The following is a 16,699-nucleotide window of genomic DNA, read 5'->3' on the forward strand; positions in this document are numbered from 1 at the left end:
GAGTTGGCATGCGCATGAGAACGTTTTCACTTGTCAGCTACAAGTTTCATAAATCTCAAACTGTGCGTCAGTTTTCACGTAAGCTCAAATCTATTGAATTTGGGCTCAAATCCATACATACAAGCATTTTATAAATGAGGTCCCGGGAACCTAAGAAAGCTGTTAACTGTTGGAGATGTGAGAGTTCTTAAAACATTGGCAATAGTCGACTGCATTCCTGGTGCCAGTGCGATGGAGGCAAATTGGAAAGTGCAGGTTAAATCTCAACGTCAGCAATCCACGGTGGCACAAATGATGTTCGACAGTAATTCTAAGTCAGTGTGCAGCTCACCCATACCCGGTGCTTTTTATTCAGTAATATTGCTCATATTCTGAATTCTATAAAATGACACATCAGAGCAAAGGCCAGGCCACAGATATATTGTCCTGCATGCAAATATCTGCTAGTTTCATAAAACTGTAGACCAGGCTTCACCTTATTCAGTGTGTCTATTCCCCATAATCAAATAAACTAAATACTGTGGCATTTGCCATAACAAAGACATTGTTTCAAAACAGTACATTGTTGCTTCTTCCTGTAATAATATTATTCTGAAATGTGGTATGCTAAATATTATATTCCTACACAAAATACTGATTACAATCTGGATGCATTATGTCTTACTGAATCATGGTTTAAAGTTGATGAGAATTTTGCTTTAAAAGAGTCCTCCCCTTCTAGTTACTACAAGGTCAACATTATATGTGATATGTTTGGGTCAGTTGCATCAGTTGTCAGTTTCCTGCAAGCATGAACTTAAATGCTTTCAATAAACAGTTTGTCAAGTCTACAATGTTTTTTTTGAATGCTTCTGATACTTGAACAGCCATCACACCAAAGCCCAAATAGCCCAAAATTCAGCCAACCTGAACTTGAGCTTGCTTGATTAAAATGTGGAATCAAAAGTTTTGAATCTGTATCTGGCAACTTCTCCTGTTCATGTTGCTTGCTAGCTGGCTATTAATAATAGCACTTGAATTCAGCGTAACTCTGTACTGTTTCAGCTAGCATAATTTTTAATTAACTGCATCATATTACTTACCTTGCCAACTGAACTACAGCAGGGTAAGTCAGAGAGCCTATCAACTGAAATAACAAATTCATCAAAAGTTTCTATTAATATTCTTACAGACCATACCTCTGGAAAGTTCATTCGATCCCTGAGATAGTTTGATTTGTGCAGTTGTATGAGCTGGCTATCTCTCTCTCCTTTGTCACAGCTACCTGGAATGCAATAAAATACAGCCCAAATGGGGATATTTCATTACATTCATACCAAACCTTTACCAGGTCAGCTGATTGATTTTGGCTAATAGGATATTTTCTACAAAGCAGTTAGGCCATACTGACCAGTGCCAATTTGTAGGCCTTGTCACTCCATATACTTTATATAGGGGAAGATTATTTATTTACTGAAGATTTGTCTAAAAAAATTAAACATCTTTTCACAATCTAGTTTCAAACTACCATCATACCATTTGCCTTCAAAAGTATGATATTTCTCATTCACTTTAATGGAGAGCTTCGCTGTTTTGGACCATAGACGTATGTTTTGGACTCACAACATAGACAATAATTTATATATCCTCCTCAGTATGTAATATTATTGTTTGAAATATTTCAGTTTTAACATTTGTTGTCATCCATGGGCATCCATGGAATAAAACTGGTATTTTATTGAAGAACAGGAGGGTATGATTACATATTTAGGCGTGTTTACCAATGTATGTTATAATGCTTTTGCATTATGTCATTTGTTCCTGTTCTAACATCTCTAATGGGATTCTAATGAAAAATGGTCTCATTTAAATGCTTTATAATGGGGGAAAGCATTTTATACACTTTCGGAGAGGTTTTGGGTAGGTTTTTAGACCCCTACAGCACAATTTGGCTGTTTTGGATTGATTTGGAGATACCGAGAGACCCCAATGCACACTGCTCACATTTTGCTCAGTTGTTGCACACCTATGGTCAATGAGTCGCTGATCCAGGAAGTCTATAGTTTTACCCTGTTTTACATTTGTGACTCTCAGTGTTACATTGCAAAATAAAGGAGAACGACTTAATCGTTTAAGTATTTTTTTTTTTTTGTTTGCCTAGATTTATTTGCATTTGTGGCACTACATTTGTTCCTAAATTATGAAAATAAACTAAACTATTTTGGTATAGTGAATGGTACAGCTGCCCTGCTTCATTTAAAAGTCTCAATTTTCCAAGTCTCTATTATCTTCATATGTGGAGCCTTAAATAGAACAGCCCCCTGAATGAGCAAGGATTGGCCAGATTTGGCATCTTCACAAATGTATGTTCTTAGAAAGGGAGATATCTGAGGGCCCTTCTGAAAGGTTTTGGTTGGCAGCTTTACATGCTTAAAAAAGCGCTTAACTGTTGGCATGTGTGGTGCTGTGGGGTGGCCTTCCCTCAAGTCATGCGTACCATTATTGGGCTCAGTTCACAAAGACAGTTCCGTTGATATTTACATCACCAAATCAACCATGTCATGGCATGCTATTTGAATAAAAACTAAAAAAAAGTCATGATGTTTTTGATATTTTTATTCAGTGCAAACAAAGTCTTTCATGATGCCATTCATATTATATGAATTTTCAAGAGTCTTTGTTGATGAGATTCATCTTGTTTATTCAGCTGCTTCCTTGCCCTTTAAAAAACAGAGAGGAAAATATCAATAAATGAGGTACATTGCAAACATATATTTATCTGATATCGTAAGTGTAACAAGTTCACCTGAGATGGATTTAAATAACAAACTAACTCACTTTGCCACTGTCACGGCTCTTGGCTCTCATCTTGTTGACCTGAGATTCAGCAATGTCAGCACGCTCTTCAGCTTCTTCCAGCTCATGCTGGACCTTCCTCAACTTGGACAGGTGGGTATTGGCTTGTTCTTCCTGCAAGGGAATCAGACATTTTTTCATTGTTTTAAAACTGAAATTTGTTCTCTTCCCTCAACTGACTGAAGATTAGTTATTGTACAGCCTGAAGTTTCTTTTCAAAAGCAGTTTGTCATGAAAATGAGACTCACCGATTCCTCAGACTGTCTCTTGTAGGACTTGACTTTCAGCTGAAGTTTGTCCACCAGATCCTGCAGCCTGGCAACATTCTTCTTGTCTTCCTCAGTCTAAAAACAGTAAAAGAAGTTTTTTTTTATTATCCTGTCAGACCAACAACTGGACAATCCTTCACTGCTACAAAAGGAAACTTTTTCATACCTGGTAGGTGAGCTCCTTGACTCTCCTCTCATATTTACGGACACCTTTAACAGCATCGGCACCACGTTTCTGCTCATTTTCAACCTCGGCCTCCAGCTCACGAACCTTTAAATGAGAATTACATTTTACTGAGTCGATGTCATTACAGAAGCACTTGGGATACATGTTTTACACAAAGAAAGCTTCATCCTATATTGTCTCAGAACAATTGATAGTTTACCCTTGATTCCAGTTTCTGGAGCTGCTTCTTCCCACCCTTCATGGCCAGGTTCTCTGCCTCATCAAGACGGTGCTGCAGGTCCTTGACAGTGACCTCCAGGTTCTTCTTCATCCTCTCCAGGTGAGCGCTGGTGTCCTGCTCCTTCTTTAGCTCCTCTGCCATCATGGCAGCCTAGGATGTTCCAGGGAGTTACATTTAAATTACATTTAGACAGGTAGCAGATGCTCTAATCCAGAGTGCTTACAAAATTGTAGGCAAAGAATAACTAAAACTGAATGTAATTTTACTCAGGAATGATGGTTTGCTATGTGTACATGTCTTCAATGAAGTCGTGAACACTTAAACATACAACATAAAGTTAAGTGTCATAGTTTGTTAAAGAGAGAATGTAGTGGGAATGGGAATACAGTGTTTCAAGAAGCAAATGGCTTTCAGGATATATTACTTGTAGCATCGTCAGGGGTACTGAAGCCATAAGAAAATGTCAGCACTCAGAATTAGGTGTGCTGAGATACAAATCAAACAGTTGTGCTTTTGGTAGAAAATGCAGAAAATTATGTTGCCCTGATTGGTGCTCATAGGCTGGAGTGGTCTGGCAGGAGTTCACAGCTTGATTATAGATTGCAGGCGGGGATGTCTTCGCTGTTGCTGCACCACACGCCAGAACTAACACTGTATATATTTTTTGGGCCCCACTGACAGCCAGCAGAGGCAGATGATGTGTGTCTTAGCCAATAATAGATGATGTGAGTTAACTGGCTATCAATAAATTGAGAAAAACTCAGTCAGACTGCGGATCCATTTCATTGCCTTTACTATATTGTGTGCTGTGACTCACGTCAGTGATGGCTTTCTTGGCCTTCTCCTCTGCATTCCTTGCTTCCTGGAGGGTGTCGTCCACTTCACTCTGGAGCTGAACATAGTCGCCTTCCAGCTTCTTCTTGGTGTTCAGAAGGCTTGTATTCTAGGCAGAGACAGATGCAATGCGCATTAAGGTGCATTCTGCTTTAAGCAGGTGAGCTTGTGAAACAGACTGTGTTCAGAATAACCTTTCATAAGTACCTGGGAGTGCAGCAGACCCACGCGCTCACTGGCATCCACCAGCTCCTGCTCTGCCACTTTGCGGCCTCTCTCTGTCTGCTCCAGAGCAGCCCTGAGCTCCTCAATCTCAGCCAGCATCAGTGTGTTCCTGCGCTCCACCATGGCAGCCTGCTCCTTCAGGTCCTCCTGACCTCTGACCGCATCATCAAGGTGCAATTGGGCATCCTAAAATTTTATATAAACCAGACTTAATGAGTACTTGGGGAATTCTTCACAGTCATTTGAAGCTGACAAATGACTGTGCAAAAATCAGGTTAAGAATATGTTACCTTCAGCTGTCCTTGCACGTTCCTCAGTTGTTTCTGGGATTCAGCGGCCTGGCGATTAGCATGGCTCAGCTGAATTTCCATCTCATTGAGATCTCCCTCCATCTTCTTTTTCACCCTCAGAGCATCATTCCTGCTTCTGACCTCGGAGTCGAGAGTGCTCTGCATGGTCTCAATCACCCTCTGGCTGTTCCTCTTGACCTGTTCCATCTCCTCATCCTTCTCTGAAAGTTTCCTGTCAATTTCACCCTTTATCTGGTTCAACTCCAGCTGGACACGGAGAATCTTGGACTCTTCATGCTCCAGAGTTCCCTGCAAGTGAATATAACACATTTTAGACCTACTGTTGAGAGTTTTACTTTGTTAAATCAAGGTTTTTAGAAAAGGCTCATTTTAAATGTAAGCATGGGAGGAAATACAAGTGAAATATGTAGCACTGAAAAAACACACAAACAAATCTTCACTAATACACTAACAGCAATTCACTAAAGACAAATTGAAGTGATATAGATTATTTCTGTTGATGGTTATGAATTGATGTTTATGACATGATGGTTATGAAGCATTGTTTATGAAGTATACCTCTGCCTCTTCCAGTGCAGTCTGGATCTCTGCCTTCTCCGTCTCCACAGTCTTCTTTGCCTTCTCCAGCTCATGGATGGCTTTTCCTGTCTCACCGATCTGCTCGGTTAGGTCTGAAATCTCCTCTGCAGACACAAATAAAAGGCCTTCAGCACCACAATACAGTCCTGTCTGATATTATTATCAATACCCTCATCTTAAGGTAGTAGTATGATAATGTGCATGTAACTATTTGAAACAACTATCTGATTGAACAGGTAAACCTTTAAATATATTCTGAAATCCTGAGCCACCTTGTTACACTTGCAAAACTATTTATGTAATATTTCCTTTAACATAGTGTTTGCTTTTGGACTTCTTAATTGAATTGGTTCCTGAAGCTCTTTTTTTTACATTTTGTGGATTTCATCTAGGGAACACAATATTTTTCTCATCCTTTTGACTCAAACATACGTTGCAAGTTCTTGTTCTCTCGCTTCAGGGTCTCCAGGTGATCCAGAGCTTCTTCATAGGAGTTCTTCATCTTGAAGAGCTCAGTGCTGAGAGAACGGGCCTCTTTCTGAGCTCCTTCCAGCTCTGCCTGGCTTTCCTCAAACTTCTGCTTCGATTCTGCCAGAACCTAGAGGAAATGACTTAATGTTACTTTGATTCAATATTACACCTTCATTTTTACTCTCAAAGAATCAAAAAGGATGAGAAGTCCATGCAAGCTATTACATTACCTTGTCAAAGTTCCTCTGCTTCTTGTCAAGGTTGGCGGCCTGGGCATTTGCCCTCTCCACATCAATCATGAGGTCTTCCACTTCTCCCTGCAGTCTCTGCTTGGTCTTCTCCAGAGAGGCACACTTGGAGTTCACAGCCTCAATTTGCTCCTCAGCCTCTTGCAGACGCTGGGCCAGCTTTTTCCTGATGGAAGTGATATCAATTAAAAGTTGTAAGATTTCTGATGTGAGTCACACATCCATGGTAGTAAGTATTGATGCGTAAATTGTGAAATTACTTGGCCTCCTCCAGCTCCTCAGTGCGCTGGATGGCATCAGTCTCATATTTGGATCTCCACTGAGCCACCTCGCTGTTGGCCTTGGACATTCCACGCTGAAGCTCAGCCTTGGCCTCCTGCTCCTCCTCATATTGCTCCCTCAGCAGGTCACAGTCGTGGCGGGCGGACTGCAACCCATGGGCCAGGGCATTTTTAGCCTGTGGAAGATAGAAGATGTTAGCGTAAATCCAGTCACCTTAGGGCAAATCTATCTTCACTTATCAACAGGTAGTGTAAGAAGTATAATATATTACCTTAACCTCCTCCTCATGTTGTCTCTTCAGCTCCTCAATTTGCTGAGTGAAAGCCTGTTTGCCTCTTGTTAGCTGCGACACCAGGGCTTCCTTCTCTTCCAACTGTCGGCCAAATTCACCTGAGTGCACAGAGTAAAGTACAATGTATTCCTCTGTATTTCTCTTTGAATGAAAATTGAAATAAAAACTATGTTTGCTGTTATGAAATTACGAGCAATTAGTATCACAACACAAAATATTTATTATATATTTATTTATCATGGTATCGATTACATTTTAAACTGACTTGGGAGGATAGAAGTTCTTTTATTTATTTTAAAATTGAGAGTTTCCTACAGATAACTCGCTATTGTGCAATATATTCCACTGAAGTGTTTTTTAGATTTTGAAGACAAACTCAAACACCATGACACTTCTCTTTACCGTTTTCTGTCAGCAGTCTGGCTTTCTGTGCACCAAAGTCATTTAACTGGCGCACGTTTTCATCATATTTAGACTTGACTTCACTGAGTTGATCCTCAAGAGTGCGACACAACTTCTCCAGGTTTCCCTGTTAATAAGAATTATTTTCAGCTTTTATTTGATCTGTTAAAATATTTCTCATTATTTTAATATTCATGAACACAGTCATCAGAAGGTCACTGACCTTAGTTTTAGCAATAGCCTCCATGTTGCTTGAAAGGTCATCAATTTCCATTTTATATTCGCTCTTCTCCTTCTCCAGCTTCTGCTTAACTCGCTGAAGGTTGTCGATTTGTTCTCCCAGTTCAGCCACGCTGTCGGCCTGCTTCTTGCGAAGAGCGGCAGCAGTTGCTTCATGCTGCAGGGTGGACTCTTCAAGATCACGACGCAGCTTCTGGAACTCAGCTTCACGCTTCTTGTTCATCTCAATCTGAGCAGCAGTTGCACCTCCAGCTTCCTCTAGCCTCTCACTGATCTCCTCAAGTTCCCTGGAGAGATCAGCTCTCTGTTTCTCAACCTTAGCCCGAGCAGCACGCTCAGCCTCGATTTCCTCCTCCAGCTCCTCAATGCGAGCCTATAGATTGAAAGGGTTACGTGGTATGTTATACAATAAAATGAGATAATATGCAATGAATCTAAGGGACTACTAATCATATACCTGAAGCTCCTTAATCTTCTTTTGAAGCTGAGCACCCAAGGTTTGTTCATCCTCTATCTTGCTGAGGAGCTGGCTGGTCTCAAAGTCCTTCCTGTGAAGCACAAATACTTTCAATATGTAGAGATGCTCTCAGACTTCCTTCTAAAACAAATTGTTTAGGAGAATCACTTCTTACTTCTTGAGTTTCTCCTCTGACTGCTGTTTGTCATTCTCCAGATCCATTACGGATTCCTGAGCCAGTTTCAGATCACCCTCAAGCTTTCTCTTAGCTCTCTCAAGATCCATGCGAAGTTTCTTCTCTTGTTCCAGAGAGCCTTCAAGCTAAAATATTAAAATACACAGTCAAGATTTAAGAATTAAAATCACAATTATTATATCAAACACCAAACATCAAAACCCAAACTCACATCATCGACTTGTTGCTCGAGCTTGGTCTTGGCTTTGGACAGAGTGTTGACTTTGTCTTCCTCTGCCTGCAGATCATCCAGGGTCTGCTGGTGTGCCTCTTGGAGGGCTTTCTTCTCCTTGCTCAGCTTGCCAATGCTCTCATCCTGAGAGGCCATCTCTTCAGTCAGATTTTTCACCTATAAATAGTTCACAGAATTAGTACAGGATGATAGTTTGGGTGCTGAATTTACCATTTTTGATTAGACATTTAATCTGAAACCTTGTTTTCTGTGGCATGTTTCTCCTTTTCTACTTTAGCCAAGGTGAGCTCCAAGTCATCAATGTCTTTCTTCAGCTCAGAGCACTCATCCTCTAGTTTCCTCTTCTTTGCAGTGAGCTCAGCATTGATTTCCTCCTCATCTTCCAGTCTCTCAGATGTTTCCTTGAGTTTTGCTTCAAGCTGAATCTTGCTTTTGATGAGTCCCTCGCATCGCTCCTCAGCATCTATAAGACCTTCAGATTCCTGGATTATAATGAAAGAGAATTTGTAAGTGTGAGAAATAGCTTTCCCTGTACCTTTAAAGTGTTGGTGGTAATACACTGATTAACAATAACACATACAGTAGTCATATTGTATGTGTGCTAAGGGTAAACACTAGCACTCACAGATGCTACTTGAAGCTGCAGGTCATTCTTTTCTTGCAGCAGAGAAACCATTTTCTCTTCAAGCTCCTTCTTTCTAGCTTCTGCCTTGGCAAGATCTTCCTTGCATTTTGCAAAGTCCTCCTTCATTTGGGCCATTTCCTTCTCAGCTTCAGCACTCTTCAGCAGTGGCTTGATCTTGAAGTACACCTTCATCCATGGCCAATGTTTCACATTCATGAATGAGCGGATGTTGTACTGGATTGTGAAAATCGACTCTCTGTGTAATGAACACATAGCACGGAAGGTTATGTTAGTCATTCAATTATAGTCACTCAACTTACTTCAGTAGTAACAATGAAAACACCAAGCAACACAAGTGTTGCAGAGCTCCACCCACCAGCCTCCTGCAGGGAGAGCAAGCAGAACACAGAGCAACACAGACAGAGTGGGGAGGGCCGTCACAGTAGAAAAGAGAAAAACAACTCTTGCAAATTCAGATTTTATATTTTTGTTTTTTCTTGGTTTGACTAGTGTCTGTTCAGAGGATTGTGAAGGGTAAAAGTAGGTGTATTAGAAAATGTCATGCAATGTAGTTATTTGGTGATGTCGAGATACGGTGACCAGATTCCCTGTAGTATTGTGTATATAATGCAATGAGAACCAACAACAATTGCAATTTCAACCTGATTACCCATTTTTGGCCAGACTATAGTATTGGACAAATTAAGATTTCTTCCAGAATAAGTTGGAAAAGTGCTGAAATGGAAAAATAGGGGTCACCAAGTCACCATATTCTGAGATATTATTCATTACCCAGAATAAGTTACAAGTATTTAAAGTAACACACATCTGCTTCTGACGTTATTATTGGTTTTTACTTGCCTCCTTTCCATCATCTTCACAAACTCCTTTCTCATGAGGTAACCACGGCATAGAGCCTGAGTCATGGTCACCAGAGTAGCCAGTTTCTCATCTCGCATCTCCTCCAGGGTACCCAGAAGCCCAGCTTTGAAGAACACCTACAAGGATTTTCAGTTAAGCTCTCCAGTTATATTCTTTGAATGTTTAGAAGCAGTCGGAATCATGTTTATTTACAACAAATTAGTTTCTTTACCTTAGTGTGCCCAAATTTGTACTGAGTGTGATCAACATCGATAGATCCCAAGAGCTTCTCAGAAGCTTTCTTGTTGTCAATGAACTGCCCTTCTGGGATAACACTGGCATTCAGTACCTTGTACCTGTGAAAGGTGGATTGAAGTTGTCAGATTCTTAGATATTGTTACAAAGTAAAAACATGAGGCTGTGATGGGACTCTGAATCACCTCTGCTTGAAGTCACCATAGAGAATTCTGCTGGGGAAACCCTTTCTGCAGATTCTGATACCTTCCAGGACACCATTACACCTCAGTTGGTGGATAACAAGGAAGTTCTCCATGAGACCTGTGGAGGTATTCAGTGTGATGAGTTACACGTTTTTGAGTGTATATGGGCTGTTTACTTGAAAATTAAATTCAAACACTTTACACTTCAAAGTCGTGGACTGTTGAAACAGTACCTGGTGTTTTAGACTCATTGGGAATCAGGCAACGCACAAAGTGAGGATGTGTGCTTCTCAAGTTGGTCATCAGCTTGCCCAAGTTCTCCTGCACCATGATACAATAAATGGAGGTCAGTTCATGCCATAATATTGCAGCAGTATTTTTCTGACTTCCTACTGTTTTATAAAGCCATACAAACTTACCCTGAACTGAGAGGACACAGTCTGCATGGAACCACCCTTCTTCTTGCCTCCCTTTTTGGCACCGCTCTCTGAGAAAATAGGCAGTTTCATATTTTTCGTATTTCATATTTTTCATATTATTTGTATATTGATATATTAAGTTAAAATGAGCTAGGATAAAAACTTAATCATAATTTCATGGATTATTAATCATATTATTAATTCATTTTAATGGTCACATGTTTAAAAGTTAAGCTCATGGTGACATTGCTTTCTCTCTTCTTACCCTCAGCCCCAGGGGTGGCTGCATACAGGAGAGACAACAGTTTAACTGAGGACTTCTGGTACAGCTGCACAACAGAGTCATTCAGGGGGTCCTTGTTCTTGTCCAGCCAGCCACAGATGTTGTAGTCCACAGTGCCAGCGTAGTGCACCAGGGAGAAGTGGGCCTCAGCCTTGCCTTTGGCAGGCTTGGGTTTCTGGAAGGCATTGGACTTGCCAAGATGCTGGTCATACAGTTTGTTCTTGAAAGTTGTGTCTGAAGCCTTGGGGAACATACACTCCTCTTCAAGGATGGAGAAGATGCCCATTGGCTGTTAAAATAGAATAAAGTCATGAACATGTGAACAAAATGCACATCAGAATATAGCTTTTTTTCTGGTTTCAGTCAGCAACCTTTCCTCACCTTCTCGATGAGCTCAATGCAGGCAGCCAAATCCATACCAAAGTCAATGAACTCCCACTCAATTCCCTCTTTCTTGTACTCCTCTTGTTCCAGCACAAACATGTGGTGGTTGAAGAACTGTTGCAGTTTCTCATTGGTGAAGTTGATGCACAGCTGTTCCATGCTGTTGAACTTTGAGTGAAAATAATGATGCAAGTCAGCACTAATTACATTGCATGTTAAAGGAAATCATTTTTGCATTTTTATGACTTATTACTTACATCAAAAATTTCAAAGCCAGCAATATCCAACACACCGATGAAGAACTGTCTGGACTGCTTTGTGTCCAACATCTGGTTGATGCGGATGACCATCCACAAGAACATTCTCTCATAGATAGATTTGGCCAGAGCCATTACTGAATTGTTGACCTGTAAAAGTAATACAAACACTATAAGAATAACTTCTGTGCTCAAAGGATGTTGAAGCAATTCAGCAGTTCCTTATTTATGAAAATGGGATTTTTAAATTTGTATAGTAAATGCAAGTAAACTGAAGAACACGTGTCTTGAAGTGTAAATACTCTACCTGTGGTACAGTCTGCCCCTTGGTGACAAACTCATTTCCGACCTTCACTCTGGGATAGCACAGAGCCTTAAGCATATCAGCTGAGTTCAAGCCCAGGAGATAAGCAATTTTGTCAGCCTCTGGAAATAGAATGCATGAATATAAATCAATATTTCTGCATCATAAATGTATTCAGTTTGTTGTGTTTGTGAAGGGAAACTCAGATGGGGTGAATACAATTGGGGTGAATACTTTCTGAATTTCATGAATTTGAATTTTTATCATTTTGTAGCCTTGTTTCTTATTTAAGACTTGAATTTGCTCCTTGTATTAGAGTTAGCTGGCAAATCATTTTAGCCAACAACTATCAATGAGAATTTAGACTCTCCAGTTCACCTAAACTGCATGTCATTGGACTGTGGGAGGAAACCGGATACCCGGAGGAAGCCCATGCAGACACATCACACAGAAAGGCCCTGGCCGGGATTTGAACCGACAACTTGCTTCGAAGGTACCAGGGATGGTAGATTATAAACCAAAGCCCACGGCATTCAAAGGGCCCGAAAGCTCCCAGGCACCCTACATGACTTCTACTGTCATTTTGATGGATCATCAGGTAGTTAAATGGGTGGGGACAGCAGTGACAGATCCCCTGAACCCCCATTTTTTATCATACCGCTGCATGAGCTCAGGAACCTTCTTTGAAGCCGGCCCTGAGCCTCTGTGCACCTGCTCTCTTCAAGGTCTGCTAATGAACTTGCCTCTGTGCTTACAGTCATTTTTAACTGGTCTCTTAGACTTTGTGAGGTACCAGCCTGGTATAAATCTGCTGTGCCTTAGAAACCATTCAGCAGTGTCAGCTGCTGAATGATTACAGGCCTGTTGCCTTGACCTCTGTGAATGAGACGCTATATGTCTCTGTATTCATTGCTTCCTACAGCACCTAGAGGTTCATTGCACCTATGCTCGGATACTATTCGATGATTACAGCTCTGTTTTTAATTCCACCTTGCTCACAGTGCTATATGACAGGCTATTACAATTCAGTGTCAAGCAGTCCTTGTGTCCCTGTGCTATTGATTTTTTGCAATGCAGAACACAGAATCTGTTGTTAGAATTAACAACAGATTATCCAAGCCTGTGACTTTAAGGACCAGGGCCCCACAAAGGTGTGCACTGTCTACTGTATTCTCTACTCAACTATATTCACTGTACACTCTGAATGTGTGAAGTTTAAGTTTCATGATGACAAACAATGATGGATGGATATCAAATGATGAATTTAACTGCAGTAGGTGTAATACGCAGATAAGTCTTGCCAAGCAGAATATAGACTCACCCTCTGTGCCATCAGGTTCAGCCTGCTCCTCACGCTGCTTCTGTTTGAACTTCATGTTACCATGGTGAATCACAGCACCAGTCAGCTTGTAGATGCCCATTTTCTCATCATTGGTGAAGCCCAAGATGTCGATGGCAGTCTAGATGACCAAGATGGAGGTTTACATTAGAGAGAAAAAGCGAATACTAATTATCAGCTTTAGTCACTGGAGGATCTGTGAATCACTCACATCTGTGGCCACCAGCTCCTCCTTGTCATCAATGCTGGCCACTGTGATCTGGCCCTGGCTGATCATGGGGAAATCGTAGGGGTTGGTTGTGATGAGCGTCATTTCTGTTAAAAACCAAATGTTGATTGAGATCAGTCAGACATTTCCCCATGTTTTCCCCTCATATTATTTTATAAAGTTTCATGTAGGCAATCTCACCAATCAGCTCAGGTTTGTGGTTGGTCATCATCTGGTAAAAGATGTGGTAGCCTCTCTCATCTGGAAGCTGGAATGTTACTCTGGACTTCTCCAGCAGATCTGTCCAAGAAATTTTAAAAAAATCATATCAAATGAACATTCCCAAAGAAATAACCTATGCATGTTAATATTAACTGATATTTTATTTTATTTTATTTTATTTTTTTTAACTCACAAGTCTCAATGTCAGCACTGGCCAGTTTTCCAGATGTGCCAAAATGAATTCTGATGAATTTACCCTATTGGAAAGAGTACAGTGCTATTAGTATTGGTGAACTGTCAACAGATTCCAAGAAATCCCTCTAATGGTTTATGGTTTCCTTTCACACTTACAAATCGAGAGGAGTTGTCATTCCTCACAGTCTTGGCATTTCCATAAGCTTCCAGCAGGGGGTTAGCAGCAATGATCTGATCCTCCAGGGATCCCTGCAGAAGGCAAAGGATTTGACGAACACAGGTCACAAGAGATCAACTCCAGCATGTTCCTGCACTTTCAATGCCTTTATTCTGCTATTTTCAATATAATGTACATTTACCTCTTTCAACAACGCGTTGCTCAAAGATGACCGAAACATTTTCTCACCTGCATTTTGTTAGCTGCTTCTTTCTTTTTGTCACCTGCCACTGCGATTGTCGCAAAGTACTGGATGACACGTTTGGTGTTCACAGTCTTTCCAGCACCAGATTCTCCACTGAGAATTAAGAAAGGCAAGAGCAGGTCAGTCTGGAGAAGTCTTGTTAAACCAGATCCAATGCAAGACGAGCAGTTATTTTTGTACAAGTAAAGAAGTTTCCTGGAAATACTTACGTAATCAGGACAGACTGATTTTCTCTATCTGCAAAAACAAAGTGTATGTTTTCAGCAAATCTTTGTACTTACAGTAAATATGCAAGTAAAACATGTCCACAGACCATTTTAAGTGCACCCTTACCAGTGAGCATGAACTGATAGGCATTGTCTGAGACAGAGAAGATGTGTGGTGGGGCCTCCATGCGCTTTTTGCCTCTGTAGGCTGCCACAACCTCTTGGTCGTACACTGGGAGCCACTTGTAGGGATTTACCGTGGCACAGAACAGCCCAGAGTAGGTCTGAAACATGAAGGCAACACATTTACTGTAAGGTAACCTGCAGATACAGTATAACACATACAAATCATGAATTGTGAACAGTTTTGCATGACTTACGTAGATCATCCATGCTGCATAACGCTCTTTGAGGTTATACAGCACAGAGGCTTCATTGAGGTGAGTCATCATGGCCATGTCCTCAATTTTATCGAACTTGGGGGGGTTCATTGGGGTGACATCATCCTCCTTAACTGTTACAGTCTGAAAAAAAAGTCATGTCATCAGATCAGAGATAATCAGCCAAGACCCTTAGAATGTTAAGCATGTTTAAATTGCTCAGTGGATATTTTTTCTGCAATAGTTGAAAGACGTACTGCTTGAGTGTCAGTGACTTTGACGGTGACTTTGCCCCCTTCTTTGCTCAGGATTGTGCCTTTAAGGTACAGCTCCTTAGTATCAGCCACATAACAGGCAGTCTTGGCATCGAAAGGTTTGCTCTGTGCCTCAATTCTCTCCTTCTCCGGCTTCCGCAGGTAGATGGCGGCCTTGCCGTAAACGGCCATTTCGGCGTCGGTACTCATGGTTGCTGCTCACTGTGGTAGTACAGAGTATGCCAGTTCAGTCAACATTAAGTCCCACATCAGAAAATAAATGGACATTTTTTTGGGCCATTTTACTTTTTCATTGAAAAGCACCAATTATCTTACCTTTTTCACCCCAAGAGCACTTTAGTTTTCCAGGACGCTGTAAAACATTACATTTGTGAAGTTAACTCATATCAAAGATCGTGAGGCTAGTGTCTTTAAAGGTTGTAATGTTAAAATTATTTAATCGATTCTCATAATTGAATTACATTTCCAGCTGCCAATTGCCATGTCTGTAAAAAGAGAAGTAAGCAATAGTTTTAAATTGATAATAATTTGAATTGATAATTTTTGTATACCCATATTTTATAACATTTCACTATTATGTAAGGATTCTCATCACTTTTTTGACCACTCATGAAATGTATGTAATCGGCTGTCCAAAGATATATCCTTAGATTGTAGAATATTTGCATATTGATAGGAAATAATGACCTATACTTTCCTTGTGCATTATTATTGCATATTAAGCAATGAGATTCCTGTTATCTGCTAGGTTCACTTACAGTTGTTGTCTCCAACCACAAAAAGTTCATCTTTAATGAACATGTTTGTACATTTAATGCTCTCATATCCAGATATTATTATTACTTTATTATCTTTTAGCCCCTCTAATTAAGTGACACAATTTTGGTATGATTAAAAATGTCTTAATTAAAAATTAAGAATGTCTAATTTGGTGTTTGAAAACGTTAGAGAAATATTTTCATTTTTGCGTGTCCAGCCAGATAAAGCTCATTCAGAATTCATTTAAAGGCGTCAGCAATGAAAAATGATGTCACACAACTTTTCTAATATTTTATAACTAGGGGAAAACTGTGAGGGCATATTTAGGATGCCCAGTTCACTGCTTCATTGCTGAATGCCTTGCAAACATCACTGAATGTCTTGCAAATTGTGATTACATTTAAGATGCATTTTAAAAATCTGCACATAAGTCTACGTACACACACACACACACACACACACAATCAACATAACTGCAGGCCCTGCAGCATTAAATAAAGACAGTAAAATGACTACGTGGGATCTGCTCTGACAGCGTAGGTTGAGAGATGTGTGGGACTCACCACGGGCTGGGTCTGGATGTCCTTCTCTGTTGTGACCACCTCTGTGCTGCTGCTTATATTGGGTTGTAAGTGCTAGCCAAGCACGAGCTAAATTTGGACAGCTCTGGTCGAGTTATGGATTTGTCAAAAAGTTTGACTCATTTATGGTAATGTTTTGAATTTGTGTACTTTAACCAGCAAGTATAGCTATTTTTGATGTGGTCTTTTCTGAAATAAACATCACAAATTATTTTGAAAGCACTTCCATTTTTACATTGACTGTCTTACAACACACAAC

At 40.4% G+C, this 16,699-nt stretch overlaps 1 protein-coding gene across 1 annotated transcript; it reads right to left on the reverse strand.

The window, feature by feature from the left end:
- Positions 1 to 2,577: 2,577 nt before the first annotated feature.
- Positions 2,578 to 16,453, reverse strand: LOC118213217 (myosin heavy chain, fast skeletal muscle-like). Its single transcript, XM_035392014.1, has 41 exons — positions 16,423 to 16,453; positions 15,416 to 15,452; positions 15,083 to 15,301; positions 14,826 to 14,969; positions 14,573 to 14,729; positions 14,449 to 14,476; positions 14,224 to 14,332; positions 13,974 to 14,066; positions 13,816 to 13,879; positions 13,602 to 13,700; positions 13,404 to 13,507; positions 13,175 to 13,313; positions 11,857 to 11,975; positions 11,550 to 11,699; positions 11,290 to 11,460; positions 10,891 to 11,197; positions 10,626 to 10,693; positions 10,440 to 10,527; positions 10,207 to 10,324; positions 9,999 to 10,122; positions 9,767 to 9,903; positions 8,906 to 9,161; positions 8,520 to 8,762; positions 8,260 to 8,436; positions 8,028 to 8,173; positions 7,853 to 7,943; positions 7,379 to 7,768; positions 7,156 to 7,282; positions 6,733 to 6,851; positions 6,440 to 6,636; positions 6,162 to 6,345; positions 5,893 to 6,058; positions 5,440 to 5,564; positions 4,861 to 5,169; positions 4,553 to 4,756; positions 4,329 to 4,454; positions 3,491 to 3,661; positions 3,271 to 3,375; positions 3,084 to 3,179; positions 2,818 to 2,949; positions 2,578 to 2,699 (listed from the first exon to the last, which is right to left on the reverse strand). The coding sequence occupies exons 3-41, from the start codon at positions 15,287 to 15,289 to the stop codon at positions 2,679 to 2,681; spliced, it is 5,811 nt and encodes a 1,936-aa protein (XP_035247905.1). The 5' UTR covers positions 15,290 to 15,301; positions 15,416 to 15,452; positions 16,423 to 16,453; the 3' UTR covers positions 2,578 to 2,678.
- Positions 16,454 to 16,699: the final 246 nt, after the last annotated feature.

The sequence above is a fragment of the Anguilla anguilla genome, chromosome 14 (assembly GCF_013347855.1).
Source record: "Anguilla anguilla isolate fAngAng1 chromosome 14, fAngAng1.pri, whole genome shotgun sequence".
Lineage (NCBI taxonomy): Eukaryota > Metazoa > Chordata > Actinopteri > Anguilliformes > Anguillidae > Anguilla > Anguilla anguilla.

Coding starts and splice junctions, on each gene's coding strand:
- LOC118213217 (XM_035392014.1), bottom strand. CDS start 15,289: ATGAGTACCGACGCCGAAATGGCCGTTTACGGCAAGGCCGCCATCTAC. Junction 14,730..14,825: donor ATGCAGCATGGATGATCTAC/GTAAGTCATGCA, acceptor TTCATGTTTCAG/ACCTACTCTGGGCTGTTCTG. Junction 3,376..3,490: donor TCCAGAAACTGGAATCAAGG/GTAAACTATCAA, acceptor TCTCATTTAAAG/GTTCGTGAGCTGGAGGCCGA.